We start from the raw sequence: 18,937 nt of genomic DNA, 5'->3' as shown, positions 1-18,937 counted from the left end.
ACATGAGATTGTAAAAATCACGTACCACTGGACAAGGCTGATCTAATCCAGGAGGACCTTGATCTCCCTTCTGCCCCCTTGGTCCTCTTTTGCCTGGGTAACTTCTTTCGCCCTGTGAAAATAATTGTGGAGCGTTTTGGAAATAATGGTCAACTTGATTGTAATTCAAGCCCAATCAAATATAACATGCTGCTCAGTCAGATTTTGTGCACTGGCATTCATTAAATATGTACATGAGAGTCTGATTATAGTTATACTTTATTATATAGTTTGCTGAAGTCTGCAGCATATTACATTTTTAAGCTGCAGCTCAAATGATAGGGTTAAAATTAGCACAGAATTGGCAGTTCAGTAAAATTAACAGTTTGGATTAATTTGCTCTATTTCCATTCCTTTTGCAAAACCATCGAAACATTTGACTATCCTACTATTTGTTCATTTACATTGCATTAACACTTTAGAGTATTGTATTTTTATTCGTATAGAAATTGTATATATATGGAAAGAATCAGAATCTACAATGTTATTTTGTACTTCTTTACTACATCACTCACTTATGGACTATTTTGAACGATACCGTGTTGAAAATATACTTTGTATTTGTCAACAATAAGTGGCCTGCTATCAAAAAATAAAGATGTTATGCTCAGATTTGATTCGTATATTAAACTGGTTTTTCATTCATCTGTTTTCATTTTAAAATTCCTTTTGCTGATGTAGGTTTAAATTACAAGCAATTGGATTAATAAACGTTAAATTACTCCATTTGAGATTTTGAACCAGAGCAACGGCTGCTAACCACTCGAAAGAACAAGAACTTATAGATTGCTAGAACTGCAAATCAAAATGTATTCAGTTCAATTTGTACGGTGCAATGCATTAGTGCCTTGCTGGGCACTCAGGATGCATGCCTTGGAACGAGGGGTGATGTGTCCTCCTCCGTTTGCCTGGTTGCATAATTATTCCCTGCTCAGAGTTCCTCCACAGTAAGAAGCTCAACTATGGTTGTGTAGCCAAACAAATACAGACAAACAAACGCAGTAGCTTTCCATCACACCTGACAGGAGGTGAAGAGACACGAAAAGATAGAGATGAAGGTGAAGATGCATGCGATCAGTCCAACAAAACTTGGAGCCGGTGAAGCTGCTCCTCTCCAATGTTCTCTCTCACCACGCCGGCCAGGTGCAGCTTGAGCTCCACTTTCTGGCCATGACCAGCTGTACTGGCCTGTCCAGTCCCAGCCTCTCCCTACCAAGCCAAGGGCCACTCATTGCTGTAGGAGCGTTAACAAAGGGTCGGGATTCATGGTCCAAAGATTATCTTAGTGGAGGTCAGGATTCTTTCAAATAGTATTTCTACTGATGTATCATTCTTGCCATGATTTATTGGCGGATTTTGAATGGGAATTTGGTCCGAGCGCCAACCAACTTCACAAAAGGAAAAAACTACTGAAGAACACCAATTTCAAATTTTCCATCAGCTTCATGTTTGTTTTATGTAAATATCAAACGATGAGCAAACATACTTTGTGAGACCTTCCTTAGTTTAGATTAGTTTATAGATGCAGCATAGAAACAGGTTCTTCAGCCTACCGAGTGCACGCTGACAATTAATCAAGGGCAGGGTAATTGCTATCCAATAGCTTTAGCTTTGCAACTGAAAAGTACTAAAACAACTTTCAATTTCACCTTGGGTCCTGCTTATTTCTTTTCATGAGCCACCATTTTCACACAAGGCAAAACCTTTCAGCACAGAAACTGGATTATTCCACAGGTTGAGGAATAATTGTAGGTCGAGGTCCCATTCCAGCTCAGTCAGCTCACACATTTGGAGGTTAAACCTTTCTGAAAACAAATTAGCTGCTGCGTTTTACATTGGCAATTGCACTTGAAAAGTCTCTCTTTAGTGTTGTAGCACGGAGGGAGGTCCCAAGATCGTAAAACAAGGTTTTTTATTTGCCAATTCCGCTTCTTCAAATAGGTATAGTTGCACTCATTAATACCCGCCATACTATAATCATATAAAATGGCTCAGATATAAAAGGAGCAACCTTTTTTCTACCAGATCTAGTTAACACTTGCTTTTAATATATCTTTTACCTTGTCTCCTTTTTCACCTCTGTTCCCCTTTTGCCCTCTGAGTCCTGGGAAGCCCTGCAATCAATAATAGTATTTTGTACACAAATGCAACATGGCAATTAGTATCAGTGACATAGTGTTCAGAAATAGATTGCAATATAATACAGATGTAAGTATAAACATTCATAGTCTTTATAAATGCATGTGATTTGGAACTTTAAACTGTCTTCTTCTTGCGTATGGCGTGCACAGCCTAAAGTTGTCGGACAACTTGTTCTATTTGATCTTACTTGGTGCACGCCGGGTTGATTGCATTCGTCGAAACAGGGCGGACCAAGTGAAGGTTGCAATCTTCAACGCCACTTTAAACAGTAAAGTGAGTATTCACATTATTTGAAGTTTTTGGTTTAGGAACCTAAAATTTGTGAACTCTGGTCAGCTAATGAAAATGGTGCATAACCAACAGATAACATGGAACTATCCACCAAAACTCTAGCACATATCTCTCTGTTAAATAGATTATCGAAATGTTTTTAAATAAGTTACACTGGGGCTGTTTTCCCCAGAGTAAGGGAGGCTAGGGGGCACCGTCGAATATGGCTGCCCTGCAAGCAGCTGTTAGTCCTTTCACCCTTTTTTCCATCCGTGGCCCGTGGACTTCGGGAGCCGCGGTCTCCGGGGAGGAAGCGGCCGTTCCAGACACTCCAAGCCGCTGTGAGGGATCTGCCGACGCCGGAGTTCCATCACCAGCGAGAGGGTCTGATGCATCGGGCTGCCATAGCGGTGACTGCGGAGGCCTCAATGGGCCCGACTGTGGGTGAACAGGGGATAGGACTGGACTTTGCTGCCTCCCCTCACAGTGGGAACATTGTGGGGAGGATGTTGTTATGTTTATTGTTAAATTCTTTAATGTTGTGTCTCATTTTTATTGGTGTGCTGCAAATGGCAAATCAAATTTCACTATACCAATTGGTGTATGTGATAATAAATGTCCTTTGTATCCTTTGTATCTAATACAGGTTTACAAAATTGAGGGGTATAGTTAGCGTAGATAGTCACAGTCTTTTTTCCCCAGGATAAGAGTATCTAAACTAGAGGGCATAGGTTTAAGGTCAGAAAGTAGAGATTCCAAGGAGATGGCAGGTTTCTCACACAAAATGGAGGTTATATGGAACAAGCAACCTAAAGAAGTAGAAGAGGCAGATATAATTACATTTAAAATATATTTAGACATGTACATTGGTATAAAAGATTTAGTGGGAGAACTGCAGATGTTGGTTTACATAAAAGGACACAAAGTGCTGGAGTAACTCAGATGATTCAGGTAATGGGTAAGTAACATTTTAGGTTGGGTCTGAAGAACGTCAGCTATCCATGTTCTCCAGCGATGCTGCTTGATCCATTGAGTTACTCCAGCATCCTGTCCTTTTAAGCTTTAGAGGAATATAGGTCAAAAGCAGGATAATGGGATTAGCAAAAGTTGACATCTTGTCAGGCATGGATAGGTTGGGCCGAATGGTCTGCTTCTATGTTGCATAACTGTATGAACTTGAGAAACTGGAGTCATGAAATCAGCAGAAAGAAACTTATACGGAAAAGTTAATTGAAAGAATGCACTCAGGAATTCCAGCAAATGCAATATGTACTTTAGATTTCTAAATTTAGTATATCTTGTTTTTACATCATTTCTTTCTCTTGGTTGAGAAACTAACACCAGATCCTGGTTAGGGTAAGTGTTACGATGTTGTGGTGAGATGTTGTAGGTTTCAAGGCTAAAAGAGAATTGTATCTTTTTGCAAAACACTGATGTACAGAATATAAAGTCTCACACACAAAAGGTATTCTGTGTCTATTCTCAAGTATGGTTGTATTTTGTCTCAAGCGGGCAAACTGGATTAGTGATTCGATAGCAGCCCAGTCCATCACCGAAACCAACCTCCCTTCCGTTGACTCCATCTACACTTCAGGCTGCTTCAGCAAGGTCAGCAACATAATCAAGGACTAGTCTCAGCCTCCGGAACAAGAAGGTGATGCAGGAGTCAATCTCAATCTTGAACAGACATTCTCTTTTAGGTTTTGGCCATCCCAACCCAAAACGTCACCCATCCTTTTTCTCCAGAGATGCTGAGTTACTCCAGCACTTTGTGTCTATCTTTGGTATAAACCACCATCTGTAGTTCTTTGTTTCTACCCATTTGGACCTCAAGGGCCACTCCCTCTTCTCCCCTTTCCCATCAGGCAAGAGCAGCAGAAGTTTGGAAACGCATATCTCCAGATTCAGGGATAGTTTCTTCCCAGCTATTATCAGGTAACTGAACCATCCTATCAACAACTATCTCATTGAAATACTTTGAACTAGCTTTAATCAGACTTTACTGGACTTTATCTTGCACTAAATGTTATACCCTTAATCCTGTATTTGTACACTGTGGACAGCTTGATTGGAATCATGTATAGTCTTTCCGCTGACTGGATAGCAAGCAACAAAAAAGCTTTTTACTGTATCTTATAATTATAAACCAAACTAAACAGAACACTCAGGGAATCAGATGGTGAACTTTCATTTTGGCTCTTCTGTTTACATCATGTGCTTGTTCTATCTCTGTGAACAGCTTCCTTACAAGATGTTCCAATATTTACCTGTTCTAGAAAATATATATTTTTATCATAACGCATTTGGTCTCAAAGTAGCAATCTATAAAGTTGCAGGCTTTTGACGTAGCTCTCTGAAATAAGTTACTGCATCTTGTATGGATTTTCAGCTTCTATTAATTAACAATTTTGTATTTCAATTTAATAATTTTAAACATTATGCCAAAAGATACTTACATCTAATCCTGGTTCACCGAGTTTACCCTGCATCAGAAAAGAGAAATGCTAAATTTCACTGTAAGATATCTTTGCCTTAATAGATCTACTTTAAAATAATAAATGCATCGTGACTGCATATGTCACAGCTAAAATTAAAAGAAGAGAAACAATCCAAGACAATCACATGTATGAGAACCAGTTCACTAATCAAGAGTTCCCAGAGGAGGTCTAATTCCAAAAATAATTCAGGTTGGAAAAATGATGCCACAGTGCAGTAACCTAATCATCTCCTTATGTTCATGTATCAAATATTATTTCCGATTGCCACTGTGGAGTATTTCTGGTAAACGCTTCATGAAACTACTTGGTCATGAAATTTAAGGGTGCCCAAATTGGTATGCGGGCTGAAAATAGCAACAGAGTGCAAATGCCTCTTTATTCATGAGCCCACTGATAGAAACATAGAAAATAGGTGCAGGAGTAGGCCATTCGGCCCTTCGAGCCTGCACCGTCATTCAATATGATCATGGCTGATCATCCAAAATCAGTACCCCGTTCCTGCTTTTTCACCATATCCCTTGATTCCTTTAACCCTAAGAGCTAAATCTAATTTTACTTCGGAGTCACGTGAGTGACTACGTGAAGAATCCTGCCCAGTGCGCAGGTGCGGCATTAACGTCCAGCTGTGCAACGGCGGCCCAGACAGGAGTCGGGCGCTCCCGCAAACCAGCCTGAAATAAGGAACGTTAGGTAAGTACCTACCTTAATCGGGCCTTGTGTTTTTTGCTCCAGGGGAAGCAAAGCAGCAGAGGAAGCGGCCCCCGTTCGACTCCAGCGAAGGAGCCGACAGTGGAGGGGGATAGGCGCAAACGGGACCGCACACGCTGCGGACCACTGACGGGGTGCTGCGCTGATGCCAGTCCACTGAATAGCTGTTCGATTAACAGCAGCGGACCGGAGGGAAATTTAAAAACCCGACCGGCACCCCTGCAGACTCCCGACAAGGAGAATCGCCGCCCGGGAACCGCTAGAATGCTGCCCAAAAACGGCAGGCAGCCTCTAACAACAGGTAAGACAAAACCTTACCAAAAATACAGGTTCTACAGAATCAACTTTCCTCTAACTCTGGAACAGGCTGGAGACAGCAAAAACAAGTATGTCTGTCTCCCCAAGCCAGAGGAGGTCATGGAGCTAAAAAACCTACAGAAAAACGAGGGGTCACTGGCTGAATGCCAAGGCTGCTAACACTCCCACCCCAGTGCTATTGCACTAGCCATCTCCCTTGTCGAGGGATTGATGGGACCACGGAGGTAGGGCATATGCCTCCTCCACAGAATTTACAGCACCCCTTTGCTCCCTCTTTATTCGAGGCTAGCAAGGGAGGCCAGGGCTGGGCTGGCTCACACCCAGGGCAGGCGGACGACAGCAGGAGTATGCCAGGGGAGCAGGATCATGAAGAGCTGCTGGGTGTCGTGGGCCACTATATGGCACCTCCACGCGCAGGAAGACTACTGGAACCCAGATGGCAGCCAGTATCAACCATCTTTCCAACAAAGCCCTGCAGGAGAAGGCCTTTCTAGAAGCCTTAGAAGAGTACAGCGCCAGAGAATTGAGAGGCACTAAAAGTAAAGAGTGTCAACGGTCAAATCTGGAGGCAGCTGGGTCAGCAGACTCGCAGTCAAGAGCTAAAAAAGCAGCGAATTCTGAAGCTCCTAACATCGAAAATCACCGCCTTTGCTCGTTTCCACGGAACATACTAACATGACCACCTGCCAACAGATCAACAATCTAAGGCAGGACAATATAAGACCTGCCCTCAACCCCAAATATGCGGGGCTATGCAAAACCGCTGCAGCGGAAAGAGAGGCAGCTAAACCTTGGGCCTCATGAGAGCAGGCCCGGGAACGAGCAGGACATCTCATCCAACACCCAGCTGGCAGCACCCCTCGGCATCCACCAGTCAACACCCACATCCAAGGACTGGTGAAAGCTCGGGGACCGCTGCTTATTACCCCCAAAGGTCTTTTTTAAGACATGGGCCCAGAGCGTGACCCCAGGGAAAATGCGCCGCCCCACTGACAGCACCAGCATACCAGCAAAACAGAGCCTTCATGAAAAAACAATGAACATGGAGGTAGGTAGTCTGGTTCCTGCCAGCTTACACAAAATAAGGGTGCTCTACTAACTGGGGGGGGCATTTACACTTGTTTAAAAAAGCATGGGGTACTGTCACAAATAACAAATATATACTCAACAGTATTAGTGGATACAAACTTGAATTCAAATTGGGCATATTACCGCCAGTTCAGCAATGCGCCCAAAGGGCGTTTTTCCCTCTAAGAAAGAGAAGCGAGAAGGTCAAACTGAACTAGAAAGGCTCATTACAAAAGGATCATGGGAAAAAAAACAAACATGAACCATTGGAATTTGTATCGAATATATTCACTAAAACTAAAAAAGATGGTGGATGTCGCATCATCATTGACCTACATTACTAAATAAATCTGTTGAGTATATACACTTTAAGATGGAGATGTTTTGTCACTGCCAGACATCTGATCTCCAAAGGATACTTTATGGCAAGCATTGATATTGAAGATGCTTACTATCTAATACCCATACACAAGGATCATTGTAGATACCTAAATTTATCTTGATGGGGCAACTATGGGAGTATAGAGCATTCCCAATGGTCTAACCTCAGCCCTAAACTAATTACAAAAATACTAAAAATAGCCATGAAAATATTAAAAAAACAAAAGCATAATCATGGCATATATTGGATGATATCCTCATATTAGGAAAAACAAAGGAATTAGCTGTGGCAGCAGTTCTAGCTAAGAAACAGCTCCTTGAAACACTGAGGTTCATCCTACACCCAGATAAACCAAAATTGAAGCCGTTAACTACCATGGATTATCTGGGCTTTAATATCAATTCTATCCATATGACTGTTACTTTGCCAAGGTGCTCGGGTCACTATAATCAAATCATGAATGTACCCACTGAAGCTATATCAGAATTACAGTGGTGGGCAGACAATGTTTGGCACAGTTTCAGACCTATTATTATCACCAATCCTAACTTGGTTATTAAAAACCGATGCCAGTGCTTTAGGCTGGGGAGCAACTAACTCCATATCCAGCACAGGTAACAGATGGACCAACTCAGAATCATCGTTACTACACACACTGGGCATCAACTATTTGGAAATGGTGGTCGCCTATTGGGTTAAAAGCATATGCATTTCAAATGCAGCACGTGCATGTACGGTTACGGATTGATAATACTATGGTGGTGGCTTATATTAACCATATGGGGAGCATAAAATCATTATCGTGCAACAAATTGGTCAAACAGATCTGGCAATGGTGTGTCAAAAGACATTTTAACTATCAGCCGCCTATGTCCTAGGAAGCTAGAACACAGTGGGAGACACCACGTCATGGGGGAAAATTTATGATAACATTGAATGGATGTCAAACCCAAAATATTTGCTAAAGTTATTAAGCAATTTGAACGCCAGATATCAATTTGTTTGCAACAAGACAGAATCACCAGTAACCTATGTATGTGACTTAGGAACCAGATCAGAGGCAGCAGCGGTAGATGCCTACACGCTGGATAGGGGGAATTTCTGCTTTTGCTTCCTTCCCTTCTGCCTCATCAGTCGGGCACTTCGCAATACAGATGGAATCTGCCTCTGGGATATTGAAGGTGCCCGACCGGCCTACATAGCCATGGTTCCCAGTTCATCACGACATGGTGGTCGAGTCACCTATGGATTTCCCTAGTGGACCACGGTTATTGACTCACCCAGTATCAGGCATAAGCCACCCATGCCATAAAAACATCTAACTCCTGGGTTGTAGGTTTGAATAGACCTTACCAGGGACTGGGATTATCCAAATGAACCATCACCACCATGTCGGCACCCCTGCGAACAGTCACCAAGAAGCAAACATGGGAAAATACTGCCAGGGCAGGGACAACATACAAAACTACTCAACCACTGACGTATTGGAGTTCCTGGACCATCTAAACCATGATGATAAGGTGAGTCACAGTGCCGTAAATACAGCACGAAGCGCCCTGTCTGCTTATCTAAAAAACAGCAGGACAGCAGAGCATGGGATCCCATCCACTGAAGATAAACTTATGAAGGGCATTTACAATAACAAGCCCCAAAACCCAGGTATACCCATGTATGGGATATCAGTGTGATATTGACATATCTCAGAGGATGGCCACCAGCTAGATCCCTCAGTCTTGCACAATCTACGTTGAAAACGCTCATGCTTATGGCTCTCGTATCCGCTCACAGAATTCAGTCACTCCATAAAACTAGACAGGATAACATGGTGATCACCCCAGACCGCATCACGTTCATCATTCTAGGTCTGGTAAAAACCAAAGCGACCAGGAACACCCAATTCACTGGTGGTATTCCGGGCCTACCCACCAGAGTCCAGGTTGAGTGTGGTGACCCATCTACAACAATATATAGACACAACCCACAATCTTAGAGGGAGAGGTAAAGCCTATGGGTCAACCACAAGAAACCCCAAGACGGGGTAACGAGCCAAACCACTTCAAGGTGGCACAAACAGGTACTGAAAGCTGCCGGAATAGATAATAATACATTTAAATCCGATTCCACTAGGGCAGCATTGATATCAGCGGCTGAACGAATGGACGTCCAGGTTGACCACATTCTCAATACGGCAGGATGGTCAAGGGAAACGACGTTCAGAATATTTTTATTGTAAACCGTTGATAAGCCTGATTTAATTGCAGACAGAATATTACAAACTGCAAATATTTAATTTAAGCTCAGGGGAGCTATTTATGTTGTTATTGTTAATAAATACTTTCTGTTTCTTGAGAAAGCAGATCCATTGGTTGATTACGATAACACTTCCTCCCTCAAGAACTTCGGCAGTGAGTGAAATTAAAACTGTTACACGGTTTGAAATCACAGACCTTTGAAATCTTCACGTAGTCACTCACGTGACTCCGAAGTAAAATAGTAAGATTAAACGAGTACTTACCAGTATGAAGTTTGATCTGTATTTTATGAGGAGTTACGATGAGGGATTACGTGCCCTCCGCTCCCACCCTCATTACATAGATCAAACTAGTAAACTGATGTCTCCTTGATCTTTACTATGTTTACTTCAAATATTGTGTCTATCTGTGATTCCACACCGCTGCTTGGAAGTATGCCGCACCTGCGCACTGGGCAGGGTTCTTCACGTAATCCCTCATCGTAACTCCTCATAAAATACAGATCAAACTTTGTACTGGTAAGTACTCGTTTAATCTTACTATTCTTTCTTGCAAACATCCAGTGAATTGGCCTCCATTGCCTTCTGTGGCAGAGAATTCCACGGATTCACACATCTCTGGGTGAAAAAGTTTTTCGTCATCTCAGTCCTAAATGGCCTGAATCCTTATTCTTAAAATGTGACCCCTTGTTCTGGTCTCCCCCAACATCGGGAACATTTTACCTGCAACCTCCAGGAACCTCAGTTGCTTCAAAATAAGTACTGCAACTTTGAAATGTGCTTCCCTACTTTGGTAATGTGTTGGTCTGGACAGGGGTTGTCAAGAATGAGGACCAGTGGTCACCTCCTGATTGTGTGCTGGAGGCAAGATTGATTTCAGTTGTGGCTGAAAGTGGAATGATTGGATGAAGATAGGGGTCTCCATTACAAATTTACAGGCATGGGCCTGGGTGAGAATTTGGTTGGAGAGGAGATTGGAAAAATTGTGGGAATGTAAGGGGGAAGATAAAAGATGCATGGAATTTATCTCAATGAATTGTCAGTATGGTGCTACACTGTGAAATCATCCAACTTATGTGATTTCCAAATATTCTGTGATGGCGAGGCACAGCAGTGGAATGCACATCCTACACTATGAGGGAGATCACAAATACTTCCAGTGTTTCAGAGAACCACATGTACAGGAGGCTGCAGCGACTTTAGAGTGCTTTGGAGCTGGAGTTGTGGCTGTGATACTTATGAGATGCATCATGGGCAGCACATTTAGGGAAGTGCTCACATTATCTCTTGAGTGTGAACAGGCTGAGTGCTCTGCGGCATGGGCGACCACCAGACAGACTATGAGGAACAGGAAGGTAGTGCAGGAGTCGATGGAGTCCATCTCATTCCCGAACAGATATTCTCTTTTAGATGCCATCCCGACCCAAAACATCACCCATCCTTTTTCACCAGAGATGCTGCCTGACCCGCTGAGTTACTCCAGCACTTTGTGTCTATCTTTGCTATAAACCACCATCTGTAGTTCTTTGTTTCTACCCTTTTGGATGCTGTTGATTCCTCTGGCGAGCGCAGTTAGAGGCAGGAGTATGGCATGGTAAGTAATTCAACTGCACAGAACTCCAGGGACAGAGCTATAATGACAGGAGATACAATCCTTCTGAGGAAATAAGAGCTGTAAGGATGGTGAACCTTTGGAGTTCTCTACCTCAAAAAGGCTATGGTGGCTTAGCCATTGTGTGACTATCCACCAGACTGATTCCTGGGATGTCAGGACTTTCATATGAAGAAAAACTGGATAGACTCGGCTTGCACTCGCTAGAATTTAGAAGATTGAGGGGGGATCTTATAGAAACTTACAAAATTCTTAAGGGGTTGGACAGGCTATATGCAGGAAGATTGTTCCCGATGTTGGGGAAGTCCAGAACAAGGGGTCACAGTTTAAGGACAAGGGGGAAATCTTTTAGGACTGAGATGAGAAAAACATTTTTTACACAGAGAGTGGTGAATCTGTGGAATTCTCTGCCACAGAATGTAGTTGAGGCCAGTTCATTGGCTATATTTAAGAGGGAGTTAGATGTGGCCCTTGTGGCTAAAGGGATCATGGGATATGGAGAGAAAGCAGGTACAGAATACCGAGTTGGATGATCAGCCATGATCATATTGAATGGCGATGCATGCTCGAAGGGCCGAAGGGCCAAATGGCCTACTCCTGCACCTATTTTCTATGTTTCTATGTGCTCATTTCAAACATTTCTGGACCTCGATGGAATCCAGAAATATGTGGATAGTAGCACTGATGGAAGATCTTTGTCAAAGATGAAATTGGTTTAAGAGGCTTGATGGCCTACATCTACCCTGTTATTTTTTAATGGTGTCCCTTTCTGGGACAAATTGATCCAATTTATCTGCGTCATTTGGTGAAAAGCATAACTGGATATATATATCTGAGGTGGAAAAGCCAGTCCAATGACCAGAGTGACACAATATAACCCATGGCATGTTTCACTCTGTGTTGCGGAGAATTCCATTTGCTTAGTGCTGAAATAATCAGCACAATACCATACAGTTTATTGGTTATGTTGTTTTGTTATCTGTCCTTAAAGATGTCTTGTTACCAAGTGTTAAGCTGAAGTATCAGATGCGGAGCTTCAGAAGGGACACATACAAGTGCTATCTGAAGGTGGCCAACTCCCTCCAGAAGTCATGATCCAGTGAAAGAAAACTTTCTTTGAGTGAACTTCTTTTTGTGTTGGGTAATATCTTGTGTGACTGCAGCAAGTTTCTGAGATGAGTGTTGATCCGTACTTGTTCAGAATGGAACCCAAGGAGTTGATCCCCTGGTTCGAAACAACACTGGGGTAATAATAAGCTAGGACGCGTTGAATATTTGAGGGCTTATAGAGACTTGCATGACCAGAGATGAGTCCGATTTGAAAGGAGAAGGAGGCATGGAAAGAGCAACAATGCAAAAGTGCAAAGTTGGGCAGTTAAAATTTCTTGTAGCAAACATCTTGAGTTCTTACCTTTTCTCCCTTTTGACCAGGAAGACCTATAAGACCTGTGGAACCAGGATTTCCCTGTAAAAAGGACATGCCACAATGTCATTAATTAATCTGTTATTCAATTTCTATAACTTGCAATATATTTTAAGTTACATCATTGATTTATGTTCAGCATTAGTAAGAAGAATTTACTGATGCCTCAGGTAGATAGGGTAATGGGTAACTGCAACAAATGTGGGTAAAACTTCCCTGAATTCCATGGAAATAAAACTTGGCTCAATCTTCAAACAAAATATGATCATCCAATGCATTTGTATCAGTGTAATAGTCCCAAGTAGAGTTCGTTAAGGTCGAAATACAGCAATACAGTTATCATCTTTGCAAAGACTACTGACAATTTTAGTTCCCTGTGCTTTTCTTTAAAATGTATTCAAGAGGGTTATTTTAAGTACATCCTACTTCCAAGAAACCCCACTGCTAGGGTGAAATTCTTGCCCACATTACTAACCAAAAACAGAATTCAGATAGGGTCGGCATTAAGGTTGACTTCTGGCAGAAATTGGACCAGGTTATCTGGGTATGTTGGTGGATGGTCAAATACTTTGTCCCTGAGTTACTGTGGAGTTGAGAAATGGCTGACTTTTGCACAGATAGTTGGCCTCTGCTCCTGGTGAAAAAGGCAACACAGAGATTTGTTGACGTAACTGGACTGCTTAGCTATGGGTGGTCGCTGCTCTATGGGACCCTAGGAAAGTTCTTAGGAAGGCCCTGGAAAGAGAGGCACAGCAGCGCTGTGGTAGAGTTGTTGCCTTACAGCACCAGCGACACAGGTCCGATCCTGACTAAAGGTGCTGTCTGAACAGTGTTTTTGTACATTCTCCCCGGGACCGTGTGGGTTTTCTCCGGGTGCTCCAGTTCCTTCCTACACTCCAAAGGCGTACATGTTTGTTGGTTTATTGGCTTTGGTAAAAAAGTTTAAATTGCCCCTAGCGTGTAGGAAGGTGCTGGTGTAGGTGGATCGCTGGTCGGCGCGGACTCGGTGGCCGGAAGGGCCTGTTTCTGCGCTGTATCTCTAAAGTCTAAAGAAAGAACAGGAGCCCTGAATGGGCTAGGACAGGTGAGGGAAGAAAGAGAAGTTCCTTCTGGGAATGACTGAGGGGTGCATAGATTGCCAAAGCAGCTTTTAAGAAGCTTGTCTATGATTTTCTTGTTTATCATATAATCCCTGAATCCCTTGATGTGATCCTTCCCCTGTTATCTGTACATAATCTGACCTCATAACTCTCGATATAAGTTTCCCTCTGCCTTCTACATAAAACTCCAAATCGATTGATGGGTCTTTCCTCCAGCACTTTATGCGATATTGTACTACCAAATGCCTTGTTGTGTCTTTCTCAGCTCTCTTTATACATTCTCCCGTAACCCTTCTATATGTCTCTCCAGCAGTTCCCAATACAAAGTTCCCAACCCTTTTGAGGGGTCTCTCGTCGCCAGGCCTCTATTTATATCCCCCAATGAGTCTGCTTCTGCTTCCAAAACAATAAAAGGTGCACATACAGTAAGTAGCTAATTAAACTATAGTAGAACTCTGTTAATCTGGCAGGAATGGGACTTTGCTGGTGTCAGTTGAGCAGATCTTCTGGACTATCAGATGTTAGTCTATTTGTTCTCTAACGCACATTTGAATCACTTTTTCTTGAAATGTTACACAGTAGAATAATAATTTTCTCAGTAAACACAATCATTTTAAAGGGAGTGTGGGCAAGGGAACCAAGTAAGTTCTCAGGGAGTGCAGCAAACAGAACTAGGTAATTTTGCTCTTTATTGTGTACCAAATGGCAACATACTTTCCAATTGCTTCCTGATGCATTGGTAAAATGATGTAAGCGATTGGAGCATGTGTAATGATTGCCTGCTTAATTGAAGGACTTCTCTGCATGAAGGGAGGTGAGCAGATGGTTTTCATTTTCTCCTGTGTGAGTTACTTGCGAGACCGCACTATTAACTACGTCCAGAAAAATATATAGTTGGCAGGTCTGGCATGTGCCCGGTTTTCATATTGTTCCTATTCTCCTGCTCCTACTATTCTTTAATGCTTTCAACATGAAGCAATTGTTAAGCTCCTAGTTTGTTCTCCACTTTTATTCCTCTCTCCTATGTGTCACGCTATTATACAGTAATTCACAATATCCTTGCAGCAAGTACAATTAAGGCATTGCTGGTGATCATTTTACCATACAACAGCGTACCTGGAAGTCACATCATTCTCACAGGAGTTCTCTTGCACTTAACTGATTGGGTTCCTCACACGAATCATAAACTTAAGTTTGAATAGATTATTCCTTATTTCTTATGAGCCCATCCTCAAATCAGTTACCTGATTACCCGCTGGACTGTTGCAGTAAACCAAAACATGCTCACGCAACAAAACTCTTCTTCTAATGGGACACAAGTTCTATAAATGATTAAAATTCCTGCTGAGCTGATGGTCACTGTATTAGAATGGCAATATCCCATTCCTATGGGAAGCTAATTATTTATATAAACAGAGCGACCATTTGTTCCAGTTGATGTTATTGCAGCAGAGATTGATGAGAGTTGACGTAGTTTAGTTGTAGTTTAGATTAGTGTATTACTGTCACCTGGTACCCATGGTTAGCTTTACACATTTATGTGCAGAGAAATCTCTTCTTAGCAATGGAAGAAGCCACAGGGGGGTTTGAGGAAGGCAATAATTGTCGTTACAAATGTGGATGAGATCCTCCAGGAAGTAACTCCTCTTGAGGAAGAGTGTAGATATCATCTATTATGTTAATCCGAGCATGGGGAAGCATTGGCCTTCAGGTATGTGAAGGAAGTTAAGAAACTGAACATTCATGTAATCAGTGCCTTCAAATGTCTGTTCTGCTCCACCACTGTAACAAGTTATCCACATCTCCTCTATGTACATCTAAATCGCACCAAAACATATGTATGAATGAATGATTAAGTTTATGAATGAATATGAATGAATGAATACGTTTATTGGCCAAGTATTCACATACAAGGAATTTGCCTTGGTGCTCCGCTTGCAAGTAACAACACGACATACAGTAACAATTAAGAATGACACATAAAACATTAAACATTAATAATAAAACATTATAGTTTAAACATGTGAATGAAATAAAATACCAGAGCAAAAGGAGGCTACAGCTTGGTTATTGAGTAGAGTTACTGCTCGTGGAAAAAAATGTTTTATGCCTGGCTGTGGCGGCTTTGACAGTCCGGAGTCACCTGCCAGAGGGAAGTGATTCAAAGAGTTTGTGGCCAGGGTGAGAGGGGTCAGAGATGATCTTACCCGCTTGCGTCCTGGCCCTTGCAGTGTACAGTTCGTCAATGGAGGGAAGGTTGCAGCCAACAACCTTCTCAACTGATCGGACGATTCGCTGCAGCCTCCGGGTGTCATGCTTGGTAGCTGAGCCAAACCAGACCATGATGGAGAAGGTGAGGACAGACTACAATGGCAGTATAGAATTGGACCATCATTGCCTGTGGCAGATTGTGTTTCCTCAGCTGTCACAGGAAGTACATGCTCTGTGGAGCCTTTTTGACTGTGGAATCGATGGTGGCCCCTCATTTCAGGTCCTTGGAGAGGATGGTTCCCAGAAAGACTCCACAGATGTGACTGTGGTGTTGTTGATGGTGAGTGGGGAGAGGCGAGTGGGAGCTCTCCTAAAGTCTACTATCAATTCAACTGTCTTAAGAGCATTGAGCTCCAGGTTGTTACGAAGGCACCAGGATGCCAGCTGTGACACTTCCTGTCTGTAGGCAGATTCCTCCCCATCCAAAGCCATTCATAATGTGCCCAATAAAGTGTGATAATACCTCCACTGCTCCGCAAACAAGTTACACACCTTAGGGAGAAGCAATGCTTAGGGAGAATTCAATGTGCTTTGAGTTCAGAGAAATTCCACTGAGAGATTCTCGCAGGAGATTCTTCCACCTTATATCCTCAGTATGATTGCTTGTGCTGAATAAAGACCTCTGCATGTACACTCTGCATGTGTTGCTCATTCAAAGTCACCACTGTCAAACCCGGAGTATGGCACTTTGCAGATGAATGGTGTCAGGTGCTATTTTGCTATTTTTTTGTGGTTGCCCATCCTGACCCATTTAATTTCACGTTCAAACCCTTCATTGAACTGTTGTCAAATTAAACCTGCAGTTGCTTTTGAATCTATATCATTATTTCCTGTATTAACTCTTCTACCATAATATCTTAATCATTTTCAGATGATGCTCAGTTTTTCCATTTATTAAAGATGGCTTTTGTTCACATACCTTCATACCAGGGAATCCTGTATCACCTTTTTCACTAGCATCACCTTTTTCTCCTTTGCTGCCATTCAATCCTGGTTCACCCTAAGCAGAAAGCAGAAATAGTCTCCTTGATTTACTACCACATTGACTGCATCTTTGAAAACAGTAGAATTGTAAGTAGATAATTTTAGTAATTTTAAGAATGATAGACTTCCAAGACTCAGTTTTAAGACGAGGGTTAAGTGTGGATAATCATAATAATAATAAAAAAGAATTGGGAATACAATGGATCAATCACTTAACTGTATTTTCCATACATTGTGTTTAGGAAATGTCGTGCTTGTTACTAGGTTATTGAGCTGAAGTTATAGGAAATGGAACATATTGGCATATATACTTACAGGTGGACCAAAGAAACCAGTTTCTCCTTTGTCACCTTTCTGCCCTGGAAGTCCTGGGATTCCCATGTCGCCTTTAGGACCCACTATGCCCTAAATATATCGGAAAACACAACACCTGAATTGGAAGCTTACATTTTAACACCTTCAATGGTTCAATGGTGCTTCATTGTCACATGTAGCTTAGTACTGTACAATTCCTTTTTTGCATATAGTTCAGTATTAATTTTACTTTACATACGCACTTTTATACATAAGTACAAGAGTATAAGAATAGTAGATGACACTGAAGTACACAAGCTTCAGAATGTATTAGACAGGAGCGTTCTCAAGTTGATTAGAGTAGGTTGTTTATGGGCAACGGGATGTTATGAATGTGGGATGCTTTTATAAGTGTGATGAAAAGAGTTCAGGGCAAGGCAGGCAGGCAGGCAGGTGTAAGAAACTTGGATGAAGTGAGGAATTGAGGCTCTGGTCAGTATAAAGGAAGCAGACTGTGGCTGGATAATGCTTGACTTTTACTATGTTGTTGGATTTCCACTTTTCCAAGCGGAGAATATTGATGACAACAGAAAGACTGTAACGTTGGGAGATGAGTCACATACTGCAGAAAGTGTGCCTTGGAAGATGCTCTTTTGACACATTCTGAATGTAGTTACTCTGAATAAATTTCTGAATTGACCGATAATTACAACCATTTTCCCTTGTGAAAGGCATAATTCTACGAAATAGAGGAGCTTTCTCCATTGATTTCCACGACAATGTTCCTAGATCCTTTTGATGTCAAGAGCTGGCACTCTCTGGATTTCTATTTTATTCTTCTTCTCATCTCCATCTCCCCTTCCTCCTGCCTGAATCCAACAGCATGCCCCCTGCCCTGGCACCCTCTCTCCACATTCCCGGATGAGTATGGAAAACTTGCTGACACTCCAGTACGGCGAGTTTTGAAATGGCCAAAGAAGCCTGCACATGATGCACAGACCTGATCACAGGTAGACAGTCGAGTGGTTCTCCTCGGTACAGGTGGCCGTTTAGTTAGGGATGCTCTTCCTTCCTGAATGTGCATGCACAGGAGCTGCATGCTCCCGGTGCAACAGCGGCACTGTGGTGCAGCTGGTCGAGCTGCTGCCTCATGGCGCCAGAGACCCAGGTTCAATCCTGACTTTGGGTGCTATCTGAGTGTAGTTTGTACGTTCTCCCTGTTTCTGCGTGGGTTTCCCCCAGGTGCTCTGGTTGCCTTCTTCGTCCCACAGGCATGAGGGTTTGTGGTTTAATTGGCTGCTCTAAATTGCCCCTAGTGTGTAGGGAGTGGATGGAAAATTGGGGATAACAAAGAGCAAATGATGAATGGCCTGCATGTACTCAGTGGGTTGAAGGTAGACACAAAGTGCTGGAGTAGCTCAGCGGGTCAGGCAGTAGCTCTGGAGAAAAGGAATATGTGACGCTTCAGATCGGAATCTTTCAAACTAAAGGAGACTGAAGAAAGGTACCGACTTGAAACGTCACAATAGACAATAGGTGCAGGAGTAGGCCATTCGGCCCTTCGAGCCAGCATTGCC

The 18,937-nt window shown here is 42.5% G+C and overlaps 1 protein-coding gene across 1 annotated transcript in view; it reads right to left on the bottom strand.

The window, feature by feature from the left end:
- The window catches only part of LOC129701743 (collagen alpha-1(XXIII) chain-like), a 134,102-nt gene that overhangs the window by 7,593 nt on the left and 107,572 nt on the right, over positions 1-18,937 (bottom strand). Inside the window, exons 11-16 of the mRNA XM_055643145.1 lie at positions 17,382-17,471; positions 17,002-17,082; positions 12,700-12,753; positions 4,908-4,934; positions 2,100-2,153; positions 26-112 (exon numbers count right to left, since the gene is read on the bottom strand). Of these exons, the coding sequence (XP_055499120.1) occupies positions 26-112; positions 2,100-2,153; positions 4,908-4,934; positions 12,700-12,753; positions 17,002-17,082; positions 17,382-17,471 (393 nt within the window). The remainder of the gene's footprint in view (positions 1-25; positions 113-2,099; positions 2,154-4,907; positions 4,935-12,699; positions 12,754-17,001; positions 17,083-17,381; positions 17,472-18,937) is intronic.

The sequence above is a fragment of the Leucoraja erinacea genome, chromosome 11 (assembly GCF_028641065.1).
Source record: "Leucoraja erinacea ecotype New England chromosome 11, Leri_hhj_1, whole genome shotgun sequence".
NCBI lineage: Eukaryota > Metazoa > Chordata > Chondrichthyes > Rajiformes > Rajidae > Leucoraja > Leucoraja erinaceus.
Note: the sequence above shows the minus strand (reverse complement) of the source record. Positions and strands in the feature narration are given on the sequence as shown.